Below are 17201 nucleotides of genomic sequence, written 5' to 3'. Positions count from 1 at the left end.
TTGGAGAATCGTGCTTAGCAGCGCCTAAGTCACGCCCCATCCATAAAAATGCCCAATTAGGCATTGATGCTGCTAGGCGCCATGTGACAGCTACCTTTTATAGAATCGGGTAGCTGCCTGTCACCCAATTAATTTTTTTTTTTCCAATTATTGAGGCTCTTAAGGGGATTATGCCAATTAATCCGCCCCCCCCCCCCCCTTTTTACAAAACCATAGCGTGATTTTTTAGTGCTGGCTACGACAGTAAGTTAGGTGCCTAACTTTAGACGCCTGTTAGAGAATCTGGCCCTGAAATATTTAGGTGCTAACATATAGAATAACATCTAATTGTCATTTACCCCTGTTTGGGTTCCTAACTTCCATCTGAGTGTCTATAAACTAAACTAAAGTAAACTAAACCTTAAGTTTGTATATCGCATCATCTCCATAAAGATAGAGCTCGGCACGGTTTACAAGTAATTCAATAAACGAGGGAAGAACATAATAAGAAATTAGAGGTTATGAAGAGGATAGCTAGCTTTACATTTTAAATAGGTAGCTTTACGTTTTGGAGAAACGCCAGGTTTTCAGATGCTTTTGGAATAATTGGAATGAGCCTAGGTTCCGCAGCGGGGCAGGGAGGTTATTCCAAAGCTCAGTGAATTTGAAGAAAAGGGATTTCCCTAATTTACTTACATATATGAAGCCTTTTAATTAGAATGAGAAAGAGAGGAAGAGAGAGAGAGAAAAAAAGAGAGGAAGAGAGAGAGAGAAAAAAAGAGAGGAAGAGAGAGAGAAAAAAAGAGAGGAAGAGAGAGAAAAAAAGGAGAGAGAGAGAGGAAGAGAAACTAAACTAAACCTTAAGTTTGTATACCGCATCATCTCCATAAAGATAGAGCTCAACACGGTTTACAGGTAATTCAATAAATGAGGGAAGGACATAATAAGAAATTAGAGGTTATGAAGAGGATAGCTAGCTTTACAATTAAGTAGATAGCTTTATGTTTTGGAGAAAAGTCAGGTTTTCAGATGCTTTCGGAATAACTGGAATGAGCCTAGGTTCCGCAGCGGGGCAGGGAGGTTATTCCAAAGCTCAGTGAATTTGAAGAAAAGGGATTTCCCTAATTTACCTGCATGCATGACACCTTTTAACGAGGGCAAAGATAGTTTGAGTATGTGGGCGGATCGGGTAGTGTCAGAAAAATAGGAGAAGAGAGAATAAAACAGAGAAGAAAGAAAAGAGAAAAAGAGAGGAGAGACAAAGAGAGAGAGAAAAAAGAGAGAGGGAGAAAAAGATAGAGAGAAAAAAAAGAAGAGAGAAAAAAGAGAGGAAGAGAGAAAAAAGAGAAGAAGAGAGAAAAAAGAGAAGAAGAGAGAAAAAAAGAGAGGAAGAGAGAGAAAAAGAGAAGGAGAGAGAGAAAAAAAAAAAGAGAGGAAGAGAAACTAAACTAAACTAAACCTTAAGTTTGTATACCACATCATCTCCATAAAGATAGAGCTCGGCACGGTTTACAGGTAATTCAATAAATGAGGGAAGGACATAATAAGAAATTAGAGGTTATGAAGAGGATAGCTATAGTTAGGTGTCTATCATGTGGTGCGTTATATTGAATCAAGGGAGTTACGTTCTGCTTTGGGAGACACCAGGTAAACTGGAGAGGGCTGACGCAACATTTACCAGTGGGCATTGCAGAACTGGCGATCGCTATCTAATGTAGCAATCAACGCTGGATAAATAATGATAAAAATGATTCTCAAGAGCGATTCCACAGGACCCGACACGGTCCGTGTTTCGGAAAACACTCCTTCCTCAGTGGTCCTAATTGAAGGTGATAATGGTGAAAATGCAAAATGTTAGTGTGAAAAGTGTGCGCGCTGTGGAGTGACATATTGTGCAAGTTTATTGTACCTGATCTCAAATAGAGGTTGGTATCACATGTCCACATATATTCTCACCTTTAGGGCCTACATTCACACGATCCTCGCTCATCTCACAGAGGTTGCCATCACATGTCTACATATTTTTCTCATTTACAAGGTTTACATTCACATGGTCCTATTTCATTTCATTTTTATTTTTGTACTTTTACCATAAGTGTTCTTTTATAGAATTACTCCATAAATTATTCTTAAATACAGGGCCTGTAAATGCTGAGACTCCAAGTTTTATGGAAAATTCTCCTTTTATGCTGTGTGTGTGTTGCCCCCCTTCCCTCCCCCCATTCTCTGTCTATTTATTTTAGATGCTGGAGCGTACATAGGACTGGGACCTCAGGATTAGGAGATTGCATTTTGCAACGTATTCCAGAACAGTGTCTGCAAAAGATCTTTTAATTCCTGTTTTCATATTTTTTTTTTTTTTTATCAGGAGCTAGAAATGCCTAGCTTTGTTTAGAGGATTGGAATGCACTGGAAAAAATTCCAGCAGTAAATTATCAGATGCCTTAAATATTACTAAGGAACTAAATCTGTGCTCTTTGGCAGGAAACAGAGCAAGAGCAAATCTGGAAACAATGCCAGTGTCTGCATTCTTTACAAAAAATGTCTGCTGTTTGCACTGTGCTTTCTCAAAAGGATCTCTCTCACACACACTTTGCCCCTTATAGATAATGTGGCTGCTGTATAGCTGAATGGACAGCAGAATGTGATTTCCCTACTGACTGGAACCCGTGGCTTACTGCCTGAGATGAAATGAAGAAAGGTGTCAGAGAGATTTTAGGGTCCAGATTGTAGCATTATTAGTACATCAAAGGAAGATTGATGATTGATTATTGTGGGTTATTGGCAGATAATGTGGAAGATAATATTACATACGATGTCGTGTATACGTTGAGTGACAAGAGAACCCAGATAGAGGAGTACTAGAAATATATCGAGAGATCAAGTCTCCCCTGACCCAGAAAAAGGGGTGAGGGGAAGAGACAGCCCAATAAGAACAATCTACCAAATTTTTGGAAAGTGAATGGGAAGCCCTCAGTCTCGCAGCCTGCTGTGGGGATGAGCCCCTAATGCACCAGCTGTCACAGTCATACACCCAAAAGGCTATTATCCCCGGGCTAACCCATGAGCGAATTTAATGTAACTAGAGCACAAACCAGTGTGCTAAAAGTGAACAAAATAAATAATCACATCAATAACCAAATTAATTGGGCTGTCTCTGCTCCTCATCCGAGGCGTCCAAAATCGGCCAAGCCGGTACAGTTACGAGCTGAACAGAAAGTTGAGGTACTTAGCTTCTCCGTAGAAATCTGGAGTAAATGAATAGCCAATTTGGTAGATTGTTCTTATTGGGCTGTCTCTTCCCCTCACCCCTTTTTCTGGGTCAGGGGAGACTTGTTCTCTCGGTGTATAAGTTGAGGGCAGTTTTATAACTAAAAATAGAAAAAAAATGAACTTCTGAGCTTGCCCCTGTGGAAGAACATGAAACAGGGAGTCTCTTTAGGGCATTCAGCTAAGTCACCCTAGATTGCTTGGACAGCTGCAATCATCTCCAGATAAGTTAAAGCAACATTTTGATTGGTGGTTGCTACTTTTTTCTATTTATTCTATTAAGGAATCGCAGTGACACTAACTATTAAATGTTTAAAAAGTTTTTTTATTGCACAGGGCACTTTTTGAAAAAGAAAAAAAATGTTGGTGATTAAAAATGATGTTTTTGGGTAAGGCCCATAGTGTACTTCATGGTATACATCAGGGATCTCAAAGTCCCTCCTTGAGAGCTGCAATCCAGTCGGGTTTTCAGGATTTCCCCCAATGAATATGCATTGAAAGCAGTGCATGCACAAAGATCTCATGCAAATTCATTGGGGAAATCCTAAAAACCCGACTGGATTGCGGCCCTCAAGGAGGGACTTTGAGACCCCTGGTATACATTGTCTGTGGGATATACCCAGGTGAAAACCTAAAACGAAATTGATATTCACCTTCATTGTTGATTAAAGTTTGGTTAATTCTAAGTGCCGTGAGCAAATTGCAAAAAACTTGGGAGTTGGTCTTTGGTTGGAAAATAATGGCCATCAATTCCTAACTGAGCGCAGGAATTACACCAACTTCTATGAGATGTTGGTCCTGCTCTCGCAGTTAAATGCCAATTCTTTAAAGAGTAGGGGCTTAACCTGGATCTTTTCGGATGCTATATATATATATATATATATATATAAAATTCCCTCCTATGTAACAAGCCCATGAGTTGTTACAAGATATACTGTACAAGTAGAGAAATCACCATTTGAGGTTCTTATGTAGATCCAGCCTAAGAAAGGAATCATCTCAAAACTGTATGCAATGTTGATCTCTAAACAAGAGAAGGAATTAAAGTAAGCCAAGAAATGGGGGAGAAACCTGGGGAAGAAACCGGAAAGAGATGAATGGAGAGATGTCTTTGAAAGAATATCAAAACTAGCTAGAGCCAGAAATATCATACAACAGGATATAAGGTCAGGATAAGAAGATAAACATTCTCTTCTTTCTGACTAGGGTGTAATAAGTCGGAGGATGTGGGTTCCAAGAACCGTTTGTGCACATATGATGAGACTGTTCAGTCATACATGAATTCTGGAAGAAAGTCTTTGACATCTTAGATCATCAGACCAAAAGTGCAATCCCCAGAACTGTGAAGGGACCAAGAGATAAGTCGACGAGGCTGTCTGATACAGCTGCCAGATTTGGTATTGGTGTGATGGCAAATAGAAGACAACCATAAGCACCCCTCACTGCTTCCTGTTAAGGGTGGTATAAGAAAACAACATCATACATGTGATATATCAACTAGACATAGGAAAACCCACACTTCATTCAAGTACCCTCCAATCAAAGAAATCAAATGGAAAAAAGTATATGATGGCCTCCTAGCCACACAAGAGCAAAACTTGACAACCAAATCCCCAATCTACTAATTATGATCCCAGACTACAAAACATTCAGAAAATAAATAAAGACTACTCTTCAAGAAATTCCTGCAAACGACTTAATACCGCTAGCTCCTTCCCACTTCCCAATACCACTCCCTAATACCTTCCCGATTCCCCAAAGCAACCTCATCTACTCCGTATCTCCTCTAGAAATTACCAGATCTCTTCTTCATGTAATACCTTTTTTGTAATTCTTTTGTAATCTGCCTTGAACTGCAAGGCAATGGCGGAATAGAAATCTCTAATGCATGCGGCCCTGTGAAGTATTTTGTGTGGCCCCGGTCGAGGGCGATGCAGTGTTTTCCTTTGCTGCCCCTAGGTGTTTACCGTCTTGCCGGCTCCCTCCTGTGTCTTACTGCAGCATTTGCAAGGCCCCAGAAACATTTTTTTCGGCCAATGCGGCCCAGTGAAGTCAAAAGGTTGGACACCCCTGCTCTAATGTAATGTAATATATATATATTTATATATATACAGTATATAGATAGATAAATGTTACAGTTGTAGGAGTGGAGTGATATGATTGAAATGAAAGGAGAGGTGGGGTGGAGAGAGAAGACTAAAAAATGATTACAAGAATATACCATAACGACGTAGTTGGCTTTATATGTGATTTTTAAAAATATGGATTATAATCCTGTTCCAAAAATTTACAATGTAAAAATAAAAGGTCACTGTTATTAACAGGCAACAACATTTTCTTGTTTGCTGAGTCTTTGCAGCCTCTTATGCAAACTCTCTATAAATAATTATACAGTTTTCACACGGGAAACCAATTTTCTCTGCTTACGCAGGCCTATCTTTGCAGCAGGTGAGAATGTATCCCCAGTGAGCCTTCAGACTCTCTTACGGCCCCTTTTATCAAGCTGCACTTGAGGGTTTTAGGGTGGGCCAGCGCAGCAAATGCCCTGACGCCCATTGAATTCCTATGAGCGTCGGAGCACTTAACCTTGCCGGTCTGCGCTAAAAACCTCCAGCGCAGCTTGATAAAATATGCCCTATAAATATGATTTCTCTTTTGCCTGCCTGCATCTACAGAGAGATTGGAGTTCCTAATTAATCATAGCGTTCACTGCATTCAGGGACATTTAGACTTAGAACTTCAGTGTAGGTATAAACCTGGAAATCAGCTCGGTGTTTCCTTAAATTCCTTACAAACTGTGTTGCTAAGAGGTACCCTATTGCTAAATGGCCTGCTTTAAATCTTCTCAGGGCTTTTCAGAAGAGACAGGATTGCCTGTTCCAGCTCATTCCAGTCTGAAATCAAAGAAACATTTATAAATAACAAAATAACTCAACATATAGATAATAATGGCTTATTGGAACACAGCCAATATGGATTTAGTCAAGGGACATCGTGCCACAAATCTGCTACATTTATTTAAAGGTGTTAATAAATATGTGGTAAATGTGATATCTGGATTTCCGGAATGTTTGACAAAAGTGCTTCGGGAGAGATTCATATCATAGGAACCAATGTCCAATTGTAGATTGGGATCAGGTTAAAAGATAGAAAACAGAAAGTATGGTTAATCAGTCAATATTATCAACTGAGACATATGAATAGTGGTGTACATCAGGGATCTGTACTGGGACTGGTGGTTTTTAGACATATTTATAAAATGACCTGCAAACAGGAATAATGAGTGAAGTGATCAAAATTCCCGATGTCGCAGAGTTATTCAATCATAAGCAGATTGCGAGAAACTGCAGGAGGGCTTTGGGAGACTGGGCCTCCGATGGCAGGTGAAATATAATGTGAACAAGTGCAAAATAATTCATATAGGAAAGAGTAACTGAAATTACAGTTCCACAATTCTAGGTTCCACATTAAGGGTCATCATACCTTACCATACAATTTCTTATATCCTGCAAATTTCTACAAGGATTCATTGTGGCTTACAATAAGATTTGTCAGAGGTTCCAGCGTAATTACAGTAAGGTTCTGTATTTATAATTGGATGGCGATCATGAGAATGACAGAGGGAAGTTTTTAGCATTTTCCTGAAATAGCTGTAGGATGAAGTCTGTCGTAGTTACAATGGTAGGTTGTTCCAGATTCAAAGGTGGTCTTGAATAGCTTTTTCCGGTGAACTTGGTGTGGAACAGGAAACGTCAGCTTAGTGTTGTGTTCTGGAGTTGTTGAGTGAACTAGTGACTTCAGTGTAAGTTTTCTCCATTTAACCCTTTATTTGGTATTGTTGCTCAGAAGCAACGTGTCTTCTTTGGCCCTTTTGGGGGATCTTCATCTCCAAATGCCTGTTTACTTGGCACTGTTGCTCTCGTTCAACATCATGGGCTCCTTTTACAAAGGAACACTAGCGTTTTTAGCACACGCACCGGATTAGTGCACGCTACCTGAAAAACTACCACCTGCTCAAGAGGAGGCGGTAGCGGCTAGCACGCGCGGCAATTTAGCGCACGCTATTCCATGCGTTAAGGTCCTAATGCACCTTTGTAAAAGGATCCCCAAGTTAACAAAAGCAGCCTGCCAATTAAAGAGATATGGCCTTATGGACCATACAAGCAATCTTAAATTGAGTTCCTTTCTTCTTTGGTAGCTCTCTCAGTAGTGGCCTTGCCCTCTCGTAGTGACTTTGCCAAAAGATTAATCTGGCTGCCGTATTCTGGAGTAGTTTCAGTCTTTTGTATTCCTTCTCAGAGATACCAGAGAGTTGCAGTACTTTAAGGGAGTAGAACTGCCTGAACAATTTTTCTAAAACTAATCTGACTTAAGACAGGTCCAATTGCTCATAGCTAAGTCTGATGAAGAATTTTATTTTACCAAAGAATCTATTCGGGTTTCAAAGGTATAGGTGGGAGTCCAGAAAGACGTCCAGAACTTCATTACATTACTGTAGTGACTTTTATTCCGCCATTACCTTGCGGTTCAAGGCGGATTACTTAAGAGGTTATCTGGACATTCTCAATCTTAAGATGTTCTCCTGTAATTAAGACCAAGCCTGTTTGCAGTAATGAGCTGTAATCACTGACCCGGAGGACTTTAGTCTTGTTAAGTATTGCAATGTATCCTCAAAAGAATCTTTGACTAGGCAGAGGAGGAACATATTGTCTGCATGAACTTGAAAATGGGCAAATCTCTTACCCAAGGCTCTTGAGCAGTGGTGGAAGGGGGTGGTCCATCCCAGGCACCAACACCCATCCTCCTCTCCACCCTCGCTCCTTCCCGACCCCCACCCCTGCCACGTGTGTGCATCCCTTCCCTCATACCTCTTTAATTTTCCTGGCATGAGCAGTACCCCGAACTTGCTGCCTGTGGCAGTTTCAGCTCTCTCCGACGTCGTTTCCGAGTCCCGTGCCTTGGAAGTGACAGAGGGAGAGAATTTGTAGAAGAATGTTATGGTCAACCAGGTCAAACGCTGCGGATAGATCTAGTTGTATGAGGAATATTTTTTTTCCTGTACTGAAATGAGCAAATGATAATCTATAAGAAACCAAAAGAAACCATCGTCTGTGGAATGATGATGTTCCTTAAATGGACTTTATTTGAAAAATGTCAAAGTTCCAAAGGTACAATAAATCATCCACATAAAATAAAATCATCCACATAAAAATAAAATAATCCACATGAAAACCTTAAAGGACCTAGTTCACTAGGAACATCGTCATTCCACAGAGTTTCTTTTGGTTTCTTCTGTATTTTTTTCTCTGTGGATACTTTGGGGTCAATCCTTTTTGGTTTTCAGATGATGATCTATATCAGAATATATATGAGAAACATAAAAGCATTCTAATTACAGTCTCGGGAAGAAAAGTAGGGGGGGGTGTTGGATGATCAGAGGGTGACAAAACAGTATAATTTTATGGTTTATAATATGATGGGAAACTCAGATCTTTAAGTCCTTTCTGGTGGGTGACAAAATATTTCATCATTTTAACTTCAAAGGTTTTATGTTCCTGGATGGTTTTGAAACTTTAGTATTCTCACCATAAAGTCATTAATGTCGTGCTCTCTGACAGAATGCTGTCCTACAGAGGTGTCACTTCTGCCCATGAGACTGTTATTGGAATGCTTTTACATTCCAGGTAGGGCTATTCTGGGTCACACAGCTATATATACCATACTGGCTAAAAAAACCCCAAAACAAAGCCCAGGTTCCCCCCTCCCCCCCCCCCCGGGTTGTCTCTGCAAGAGTACTGGCACCTATCTTAGAAAAAACAGAACTGGGAAAGGCTTAGGGCTCTTCTGCTTGGAGAGGAGATGGCTGAGCATGGATATGATGGAGGTGTATAAAATCATGAGTTCAGTGAAAGAGGTAAATGCAGGTAGCATTTTAAAAACAAATTGGAGAATGTATATTTTTCTCCCAGTGCAAATTTTATTGCTGGGGGATGCAGTAAAAGCAGTTAGTGAAGCTGTGTTTATTTTATTTTATTTTTTATTAATTCTTTATTCATTTTCAAAAATATATTAAGTGTTAAATATATTCATTCATATTAACAATAAATACATCACTTACAAACAATCATTGATATATTTCATAAATTCTTATCCCTTCCACTTTCCCATCCCTCCCTCCCATATATTCCATTATCATATAAAACATATAATAATAAACTTCCCCACCTCCCTATACCTTAAGTTCAGGATATGAAGCTGTGTTTAAAAAAAAAAGGTGGACAAGTTCCTGGATGAAGAGTCCATAAACTGTTGTTAATAAGGATTCTGGTTCTAAGAGTGACCAAACCAGGCTCCATCTTTTTATGGGTTTTGTTCTTTCTTATTCTTGGGGTGATGAAATGTAATATGTCATCCACAGAACACACCTTTGGATCTGATTGATACAGGCAAGGGGCTGAAGGTTCAAGCGGAGAAGCCGCATCTGGTGAGCCTCGGCAGTGGCCGCCTCAGCACCGCCATCACTCTGTTGCCCCTGGAGGAAGGTATGTGAGATTCTCACCCCTCACCCACCATAAAGTTTTTAACCACCCTGTTCATCTCCAGTTCAGTGCCATTATCATTCTGTTGTCCTTGGAAGAAACTAAAGGGGAGCCCCCTTTCCCCAGGCTGTCACTTAAATGTTGGCAATTCAAGCACTGCTATTATCCTGCTGCTCCTGGAAGAAACTAAGGCCCCGATGCACTAAATTGTCCGATCGTCTAACAATCAGCTGAGCGGCAGGGAATTCCCAAACAGCTGAGCGGCAGGGGAAGCCCCAAAGCCACCGCCGGCTTTGAGGAGTTCTGTGATGCAGTGGATCGGGGATTCCAAGGAGAGCAGGGGCTGCAGACTTTTTTTTTTTTTTTTTTTAATGGGTGCAGCTGTCCAGTGGGTGTTGTGTGCCTCACACAACACACACACAACAGCTACCAACAGGTCCAGACCTGCCGGAAACTTTTGCCCTATAAAAAGGGGACGTTCCTTTTGTGCATCACAAGGAGAACTCATTTAAATACTAATGAGCTCCTTATGATGCATTTTCTTTGGGTTCTTGGTGGCGGCTATGAGAATTGGTAGAAGCCCCTGAGAACCTTTTTAAACATTGGCAGGAGAGCTTTCTTTAGCAGTCACTCTGCTTTAACAAGTCTTGCTACCATGGAAAGCTTTCGAGCATTGAGGCCCTTCACACTCTGCAAGTAGCGTAGAATCATAACCGGAAATAGAATTAGGGTGAGGGGGAAAGAATGGGAGAATATGAAGAGGGAGAAAATGGTGGGACGTAGACTGCAGGAGATAAGAGAGGGAAGGGACTGGGAAGCCTGTGGAAAAGGAGTTGGATAGTGAGTGAGTGGGTGGAAAGGATAAGGAGTATAAGTAGAGACAGAGACAGGCAGTATATTTAGAGAGGGAATGGAAAAAGAGAGAGAATTAGATGGGAAACTATGGAGGAATGAAAAGGGAGGGAAGCAGTGCAGAATGTAGAGAAGAGGACCTGTTTTGGCATTATCCATAAACATATTTTTTCCTCTATTTTTGGCCTTTTTCTATTCTAGGAAGGACTACATTTGGTTGTACAGCTCAGGATGTACTTATTGAGGGCCCTGGCATAGTCCCTGCACACTGCTACATTGAGAACTTACGAGGGACCATCACTCTGTACCCTTGTGGAAATCTATGTGCCATAGATGGGCTACAGATTGCAAAGCCCACACGTCTAACTCAGGGTAAGAACCTCCCAATTATGAGCAAACTCTTATCACTATGTCTAGAAAGGGCCCATTTCTCGGTCACTCTCACCTACTTTTCATATGAGATTTTGCTCTTGTTGTGTCTCTGACCTATTATTTTTTTCCTTTGATGTTGCCTTTCCTTAAAACCATTGTAGTTCTAACCCCTTTTTTTCCATCTTGTTCCTGTCGTTTGTTGTTCAAAGATTGTCTTGTTTGTATCTTTATAACTGGTCTCTCATCCCCTAATTTTATTATGTGCATCGCTTAGAAATTTTTATAAGCGTTTTTCTCAAATTTTATGTAAACTTGAACACTTTGGTAAAAGCCACAGGTCATATCTTCTGAGTCTGCTGAAGGGGGAGGACTGATGGGTATCGTCTATGCAAAGAGAAAATAACTCACAAATAGCACGCTCATGCACAGAGAGCTCCTCAGTCTTAGCATCTGTGCTGGCAGAAAGATTTCTGTGACGTGTATGAAATGATTCTATCGATAAATCTGGGAGATTGAGATCATACCCAACATATTTTGGCTTAAGAGTAAGGTTCATTACTGTAACGGTATGCACAAAATTAATCCAGTTGGAGACATTGCCCCCCCCACCTCAGACACTGTGAAAGGACATAGTGGTGATACACTGAGACCCCCAAGAGGCAGCATTCAGTCAGTGTGAAGGCTTTTGTCCTCGGATGGAAGTGAAGTTTGAGAGAGAATGGGCTCAGGGCTGGATTAAGGCATAGGCAAACCGGGCTCCTGCCTAGGGCCCTATTGTTTAGTTGGGGCCTTCTCAGATGTGCTAATTCAATGGCTCCCAAGGCCGAGTTTTGCATTGGTGAATCAGCTGCTGGGAGAAAGGAGGAAGGGGAAGGGGGGGGCTCAGAGTGACCCCTGCCAGCAGCGTCTGTCTGTTCTCGCCACTCACTGTTCATTGTCCTCAAGTCGTCAGGAGGAGTTTCTTTGCTGCTTCCTCCTCTGCTGGTTTTCTTTGGTAGCCAAAACAACGTAGAAGCCAGTTTATGGGAGTTTTAAAATGTATGTATGTAACAATGGGGACCTAATGTGCTTGTTTGCCCACCAAAGGGCTAATCCTTTACTGGATGGTCTTATGATCTTAAGTTTAGTCTTCTTGGAGACCACATTTCACTTTTAAGCCATGAAAACATCCCCACCTAACAGGCTCTGGGATTGGCTCCTTTTTCTTCTCTCTCTCTCACTATGATTACTAATATATCTGCAATTGTCACTCCTAATGCACCCGAAGTAGGTTTAAGTCTAAGAAAAAGGACATCGCACTGAGAGAGAGACAGAAAGAGGCTGGATGAAAAACAAACAAGCCCTAGCCTTAGCCAGCAACAAAAGCAAGAGACAATAGGAAAGGAAACTGGGAGGTAACCAGCCTCTTTATTCTAAGCAGGGGCAATGTGGGGATGGGAGGGAAAGGGGAGAGGGGCAGTGAGGTCAGCTCCCACGCCCCCTTCCCTTCCAAGGCAGCTGATTGGTGGGCTTATTCATTGCTATTGAAAAAGATCCGCCCCTTGAAAATAGCAGCCAACAGCTGTGACAGCCTGAGGAGAGAGGGAGAGAGACGGAGGAGGAGGAGGGTCATATACAGAAAGAGAGAGTGAGAGCGCTTTTCCCTTCTCCCGTCATCTCTTGCTAAACAAGCACCGGCCTCTGGCTCTGCTGAAAATAACACTGGAAAAAAAAAAAGCTGCCCTGAAATTAGTAACAGGAGCATATGTGGCAGAGGGAGCTGGTCAGTGGGGGTGGGGGGGAGCAGAGGAGAAGGAAGGAAGGAAGGCAGCAGAAGCCGAGCAAGGGATCTGTGAAGCCAAACCTGGCTGGGAAGTGCTTTGCTTTGGAAGTGCTATTGTGGTGAGGCTGGTGGCTGTCGGAGCCTGGCAAGGACGCACGAGGTTGGATGTGGCCAGTGAGGGGGGGGCCCTGACTGCAACAGCAGCGAGTCAGCCTGGCATAGGGTGAGTGACACGAATAACGGGGCCAGACAGAGAGTTGGCAGCATCAGGGCCAGAGTCCTCTGGCATCAAACTACAATGTACCCAGACAGAGAATCCGTTTAGGGCAATAGTTTCATATAGGGGCAGTGAGAGAACTCTGATTGATGGGGGGAGGGCCAATTGCTTCCCCTACTGCCCTGAGCTCTCTAGTTGATGGTGCCACAGCCCTGATGGTTCACCCTCTTCTGCCCCCATGTTAGAGAGGGCCCCAAATTTACTCGAAACTGAGGCAGATACAGCCTGTTGACAGGATCTGGGGCTCCTTCTTAAATGTCAGCTCTGGGCTCCAGCGTGTCTCGCCGGCCCAATGTGGGCAAAGTGGACGAGCCATTAGCAGGTAACCTGGGACCTTTTCTTCTTGCCACAGCAGAGGATGTGGTCTGGGAAGAGAGTACAGCATTATGTCTGATGTCCTGCTCTCTCTTCTCTCCAACTTCAGGAGTCGTGGAGTCAGGATACATGTCCTCCTCTTCCGCCTGATACGGAAGAATGAAAGGGATGATGCTGTCAGACAGGAGAATTAGATTATACAGTATATTTATTTTATAATCTTAGATTCAAACCAAATAGGGAAAGCTTGGGGACAGTATACACAAACACAAATATACAGTGCTTTACATGTGACACAGGTCTTACATGTGACACACAGTGCATGTACTGTCTTTAGAGACACATTCCAATACATAGATCAGAAGGCCACTCATACATACATACATACCAGCATGTACCGTGAGTGTATTTTTTTTGTAGGTAAACCTATGTTTTAAAAGTGTTGTTTAGCACATTAGTGTGATTATAAATGTATGTAAAGGAGGAATATTTGGTTGTGTTCTAATCTTCACCTTTTGGATGTACTTCAGTTTGCATGTGTCTGTGTCCGAGTATGATACAGTGCAGTGTTTGTGTCTCTGATCATGTGTAGCCAGGTCTGGCTGTGTTTTAGCCTGTATGTGTGCCACGTTAGAGCGAGGGTATGTTCAGAGCATGAAAGGAAGATGATTCATCCAAGCTGCCATAGAAACCTAACAACGGAAAAACTCCAGAAAACTGAGTCATTAAAATACACATCTGGGGGGGTCTGGGTCAGTGGCTGAGGGAGGAGGGAGGGAGAGAGATATGGCAAGGCTTTTCTCCTGAGTGGATTAGATAAATGTTTAAATGGGAAATGCATCCGCTTTAAGGCTTCATCTAGCTACAGCTTTTAAAAATGGGAGCCATGCTGACATCTGATGTTGTGACAAGGCTGGAGTGCTACACTCTACTGGCTTGGGGATGTGTGTGTATGAACAGCACTATTTACAGTCTGTATGTGACACAGTGTAATATAATTTTCCTAAACTTAACAGTAAGCGGCGATACAGGCAGGCACAAGGTAAGTAGGGCTGGTTCGGCTTACGTGCGTGCGGATACAAGCAGGCACGATGTAAGCAGGGGTCAGCTTGCGTGTGCACGAAGACATGTGCGCACAGTGCAAGCAACATGGAACCTCGTGCGCCGGATCCAATCCGTGGACACATCATTCATGAGGATCCAGTGCATTCATCCTTCTCCTGCATCCCAGTCATTTCTTTTGATGATTCAGGCAACTTCAAGGTGATGAGTAGAAAAGTTGTAATGGAGAGCTGTAGAAAAACCGACCGATGGGAACGGGTGGAAACTAAAGACTGGGGATTAGGGGGAAGCAGGGGGGGAAATGGGTAGGGCTCGGGCATGCCCAGTGGGGCCCGGGCACTGCACGTGCTCAGAGAAAAAAAAAAAAATCTCTCTGAGCTATTGGAGAGCTTATCCGCAAATTGGGAGCTGTTGGGACAACACCCATATGTGGCTGATTCATCCTGCTTGTCCTAGGAGAAACGGCATATCCTAGAGAGAGCATTCTGGGTGTGGCACACTGTAGTGGGGAATTCCTGTAGTTGTGCCCTGGGTGTGACACACATGCTCTTAAGGAGACACTTTTGGAGTGTCGCGCTACAAGATTGTGTTTCTTAATATCACCCAGAATGTAGTACACTATTTCATATTGTGCTATAGTGTACTAAATTCTGGGTGATATTAAGAAACACAATCTTTATAATACTCTCTGTAATATATCTATATAATATAAGGCTATATAATACTCTGGATTTGGCATCCACCAAGTGAATGCTTTGGTTTTGGTACACTCCTTTATCTTGCCTTAGTCAGAATTCATGCCCTAGAAACATAGAAGATGACGGCAGAAAAGGGCTACAGCCCATCAAGTCTGCCCACTCTGCTTACCCACCCCCTGTCTATGCCCTAATGACCCAATTTCCTTATCTTGACCCTCGTAGGGATCCCACATGGGTATCCCATTTATTCTTAAAGTCTGGCATGCTGTCTGCCTCGATCACCTGCACTGGAAGCTTGTTCCAATGATCAACCACTCTCTCTGTGAAGAAATACTTTCTGGTGTCGCCATGAAATTTTCCGCCCCTGAGTTTGAGCGGGTGCCTCTTGTGGCCGAGGGTCCCTTGAGAAAGAAAATATCATCTTCCACTTCGACACGTCCCGTGAGGTACTTAAATGTTTCGATCATGTCTCCCCTCTCCCTACGTTCCTCGAGAGTGTAGAGCTGCAATTTGTTCAGTCTCTCTTCATACGAGAGTCCCTTGAGCCCCGAGATCATCCTGGTGGCCGTCCGCTGAACCGATTCAATTCTGCGCACATATTTACTGTAATGTGGCCTCCAGAATTGCACACAGTACTCCAGATGAGGTCTCACCATGGCCCTGTACAACGGCATTATGACTTCAGGCTTTCAGCTGACGAAACTTCTATTGATACAACCCAATATCTGCCTTGCCTTAGATGAAGCCTTCTCCACTTGATTGGCAGTTTTCATGTCTGCACTGATGATTACTCCTAAATCTCGTTCTGCCAAAGTCCTAGTTAAAGTTTCTCCGTTCAAGAAGTACGTCCTGCATGGATTTCCGCTTCCAAGGTGCATGACCTTACATTTCTTAGCATTGAAGCCTAGCTGCCAGGTTGGAGCAATGTTTCTCAACTCGGTCCTGGAGTGACCCCCTTGCCAGTCAGGTTTTCAGGATATCCACAATGAATATGCATGAAAGAAATTTGCATGTAATGGAGGCAGTGGATGCAAATCGAGTTGGTGCGTATTCATTGTGGATAACCTGAAACCCTGATTGGCAAGGGGAATACGCCAGGACCGAGTTGAGAAACGCTGCCCTGGAGGAACAGATTATCAACCTCTGATGTTTGAGGAGAATCTTTTGCAAATGGGCATCAGACTGTTTTTGTAAATTCCTGTATGTCTGGTTTCTGCTCAGATGACTGGTACATCGACACTAGCCTGGGGTCCTTTAGCTTTAGGTTAGCTTGCCCATTCAAACCATTTTCTCATCTAACTTACAACTAAAAAAGAAAGGGACTTGGTCAGAGGTCTTGCACAACTCTTCTGACCAGACCAGATTATTTATTATTTATTTATTTATACATAAAAAAAAAAATAAGTAACATAAACTTGTTAAAGAAATAGATACAGAAAAGGAGAAAACAAAAACAGATTCATCCAAACAACAAATTAACTATTCTGTATTCTATACCCCACAGCCCCACTCTAGGTCCCACTAGCTCAGTCCAACAGCAAATCTGGACTGTGCTACTGTGTCCCCACATTCTGCTTTGCCCTCTTTACCGCAATTGTATTTCTGGTGAAGGGGAGAGGTCTTTATCTATTACTACTACTATTAATTATTTCTATAGCGCTACCTGAAGTACGCAGCGCTGTACAGAATCACAAAGAAGAAAACGGTCCCTGCTCAAAAGAGCTTACAATCTAAACAGCCAAGACAGACAAACAGGGCACAGTTAAGGGGAACGGTTAATCAGCTCGCTGGGATGGTGGGCAGAGGGGAGTACAGGATAATCAAGCCATTGTGACATCACTGAAGAGGTTGGCTCTTATTGGTGGAATGAGGCGTTATGACATCACAGTCTCAGCTCTGCTTCCCAAAGTCTGAAACTCTTCACACTACTACTATGAATTATTTCTGTAGCCTTACCAGACATACGCAGCGCTATACAGAGTCATAAAGAAGAAAACAGTCCCTGCTCAAAAGAGCTTACAATCTAAACAGCCAAGACAGACAAACAGATACAGTTATGGGGAACAGTTAATCAG

General features: G+C 42.5%; 1 protein-coding gene across 12 annotated transcripts in view; it reads left to right on the top strand.

Moving 5' to 3' along the window:
* Positions 1-17201, top strand: part of PHLDB1 (pleckstrin homology like domain family B member 1) — a 142625-nt gene that overhangs the window by 38432 nt on the left and 86992 nt on the right. For 11 of the 12 annotated variants that reach the window (XM_033917615.1, XM_033917616.1, XM_033917619.1 and 8 more), the window contains exons 3-4: positions 9668-9791; positions 10842-11012. In XM_033917615.1, coding sequence (XP_033773506.1) covers positions 9668-9791; positions 10842-11012 — 295 coding nt within the window. Of the gene's footprint in view, positions 1-9667; positions 9792-10841; positions 11013-12788; positions 12998-17201 lie in introns of those variants that run through there. The other variant, XM_033917625.1, reaches the window with a different exon arrangement.

The sequence above is a fragment of the Geotrypetes seraphini genome, chromosome 13, assembly GCF_902459505.1.
Source record: "Geotrypetes seraphini chromosome 13, aGeoSer1.1, whole genome shotgun sequence".
Taxonomy (NCBI): domain Eukaryota; kingdom Metazoa; phylum Chordata; class Amphibia; order Gymnophiona; family Dermophiidae; genus Geotrypetes; species Geotrypetes seraphini.
Note: the sequence above shows the minus strand (reverse complement) of the source record. Positions and strands in the feature narration are given on the sequence as shown.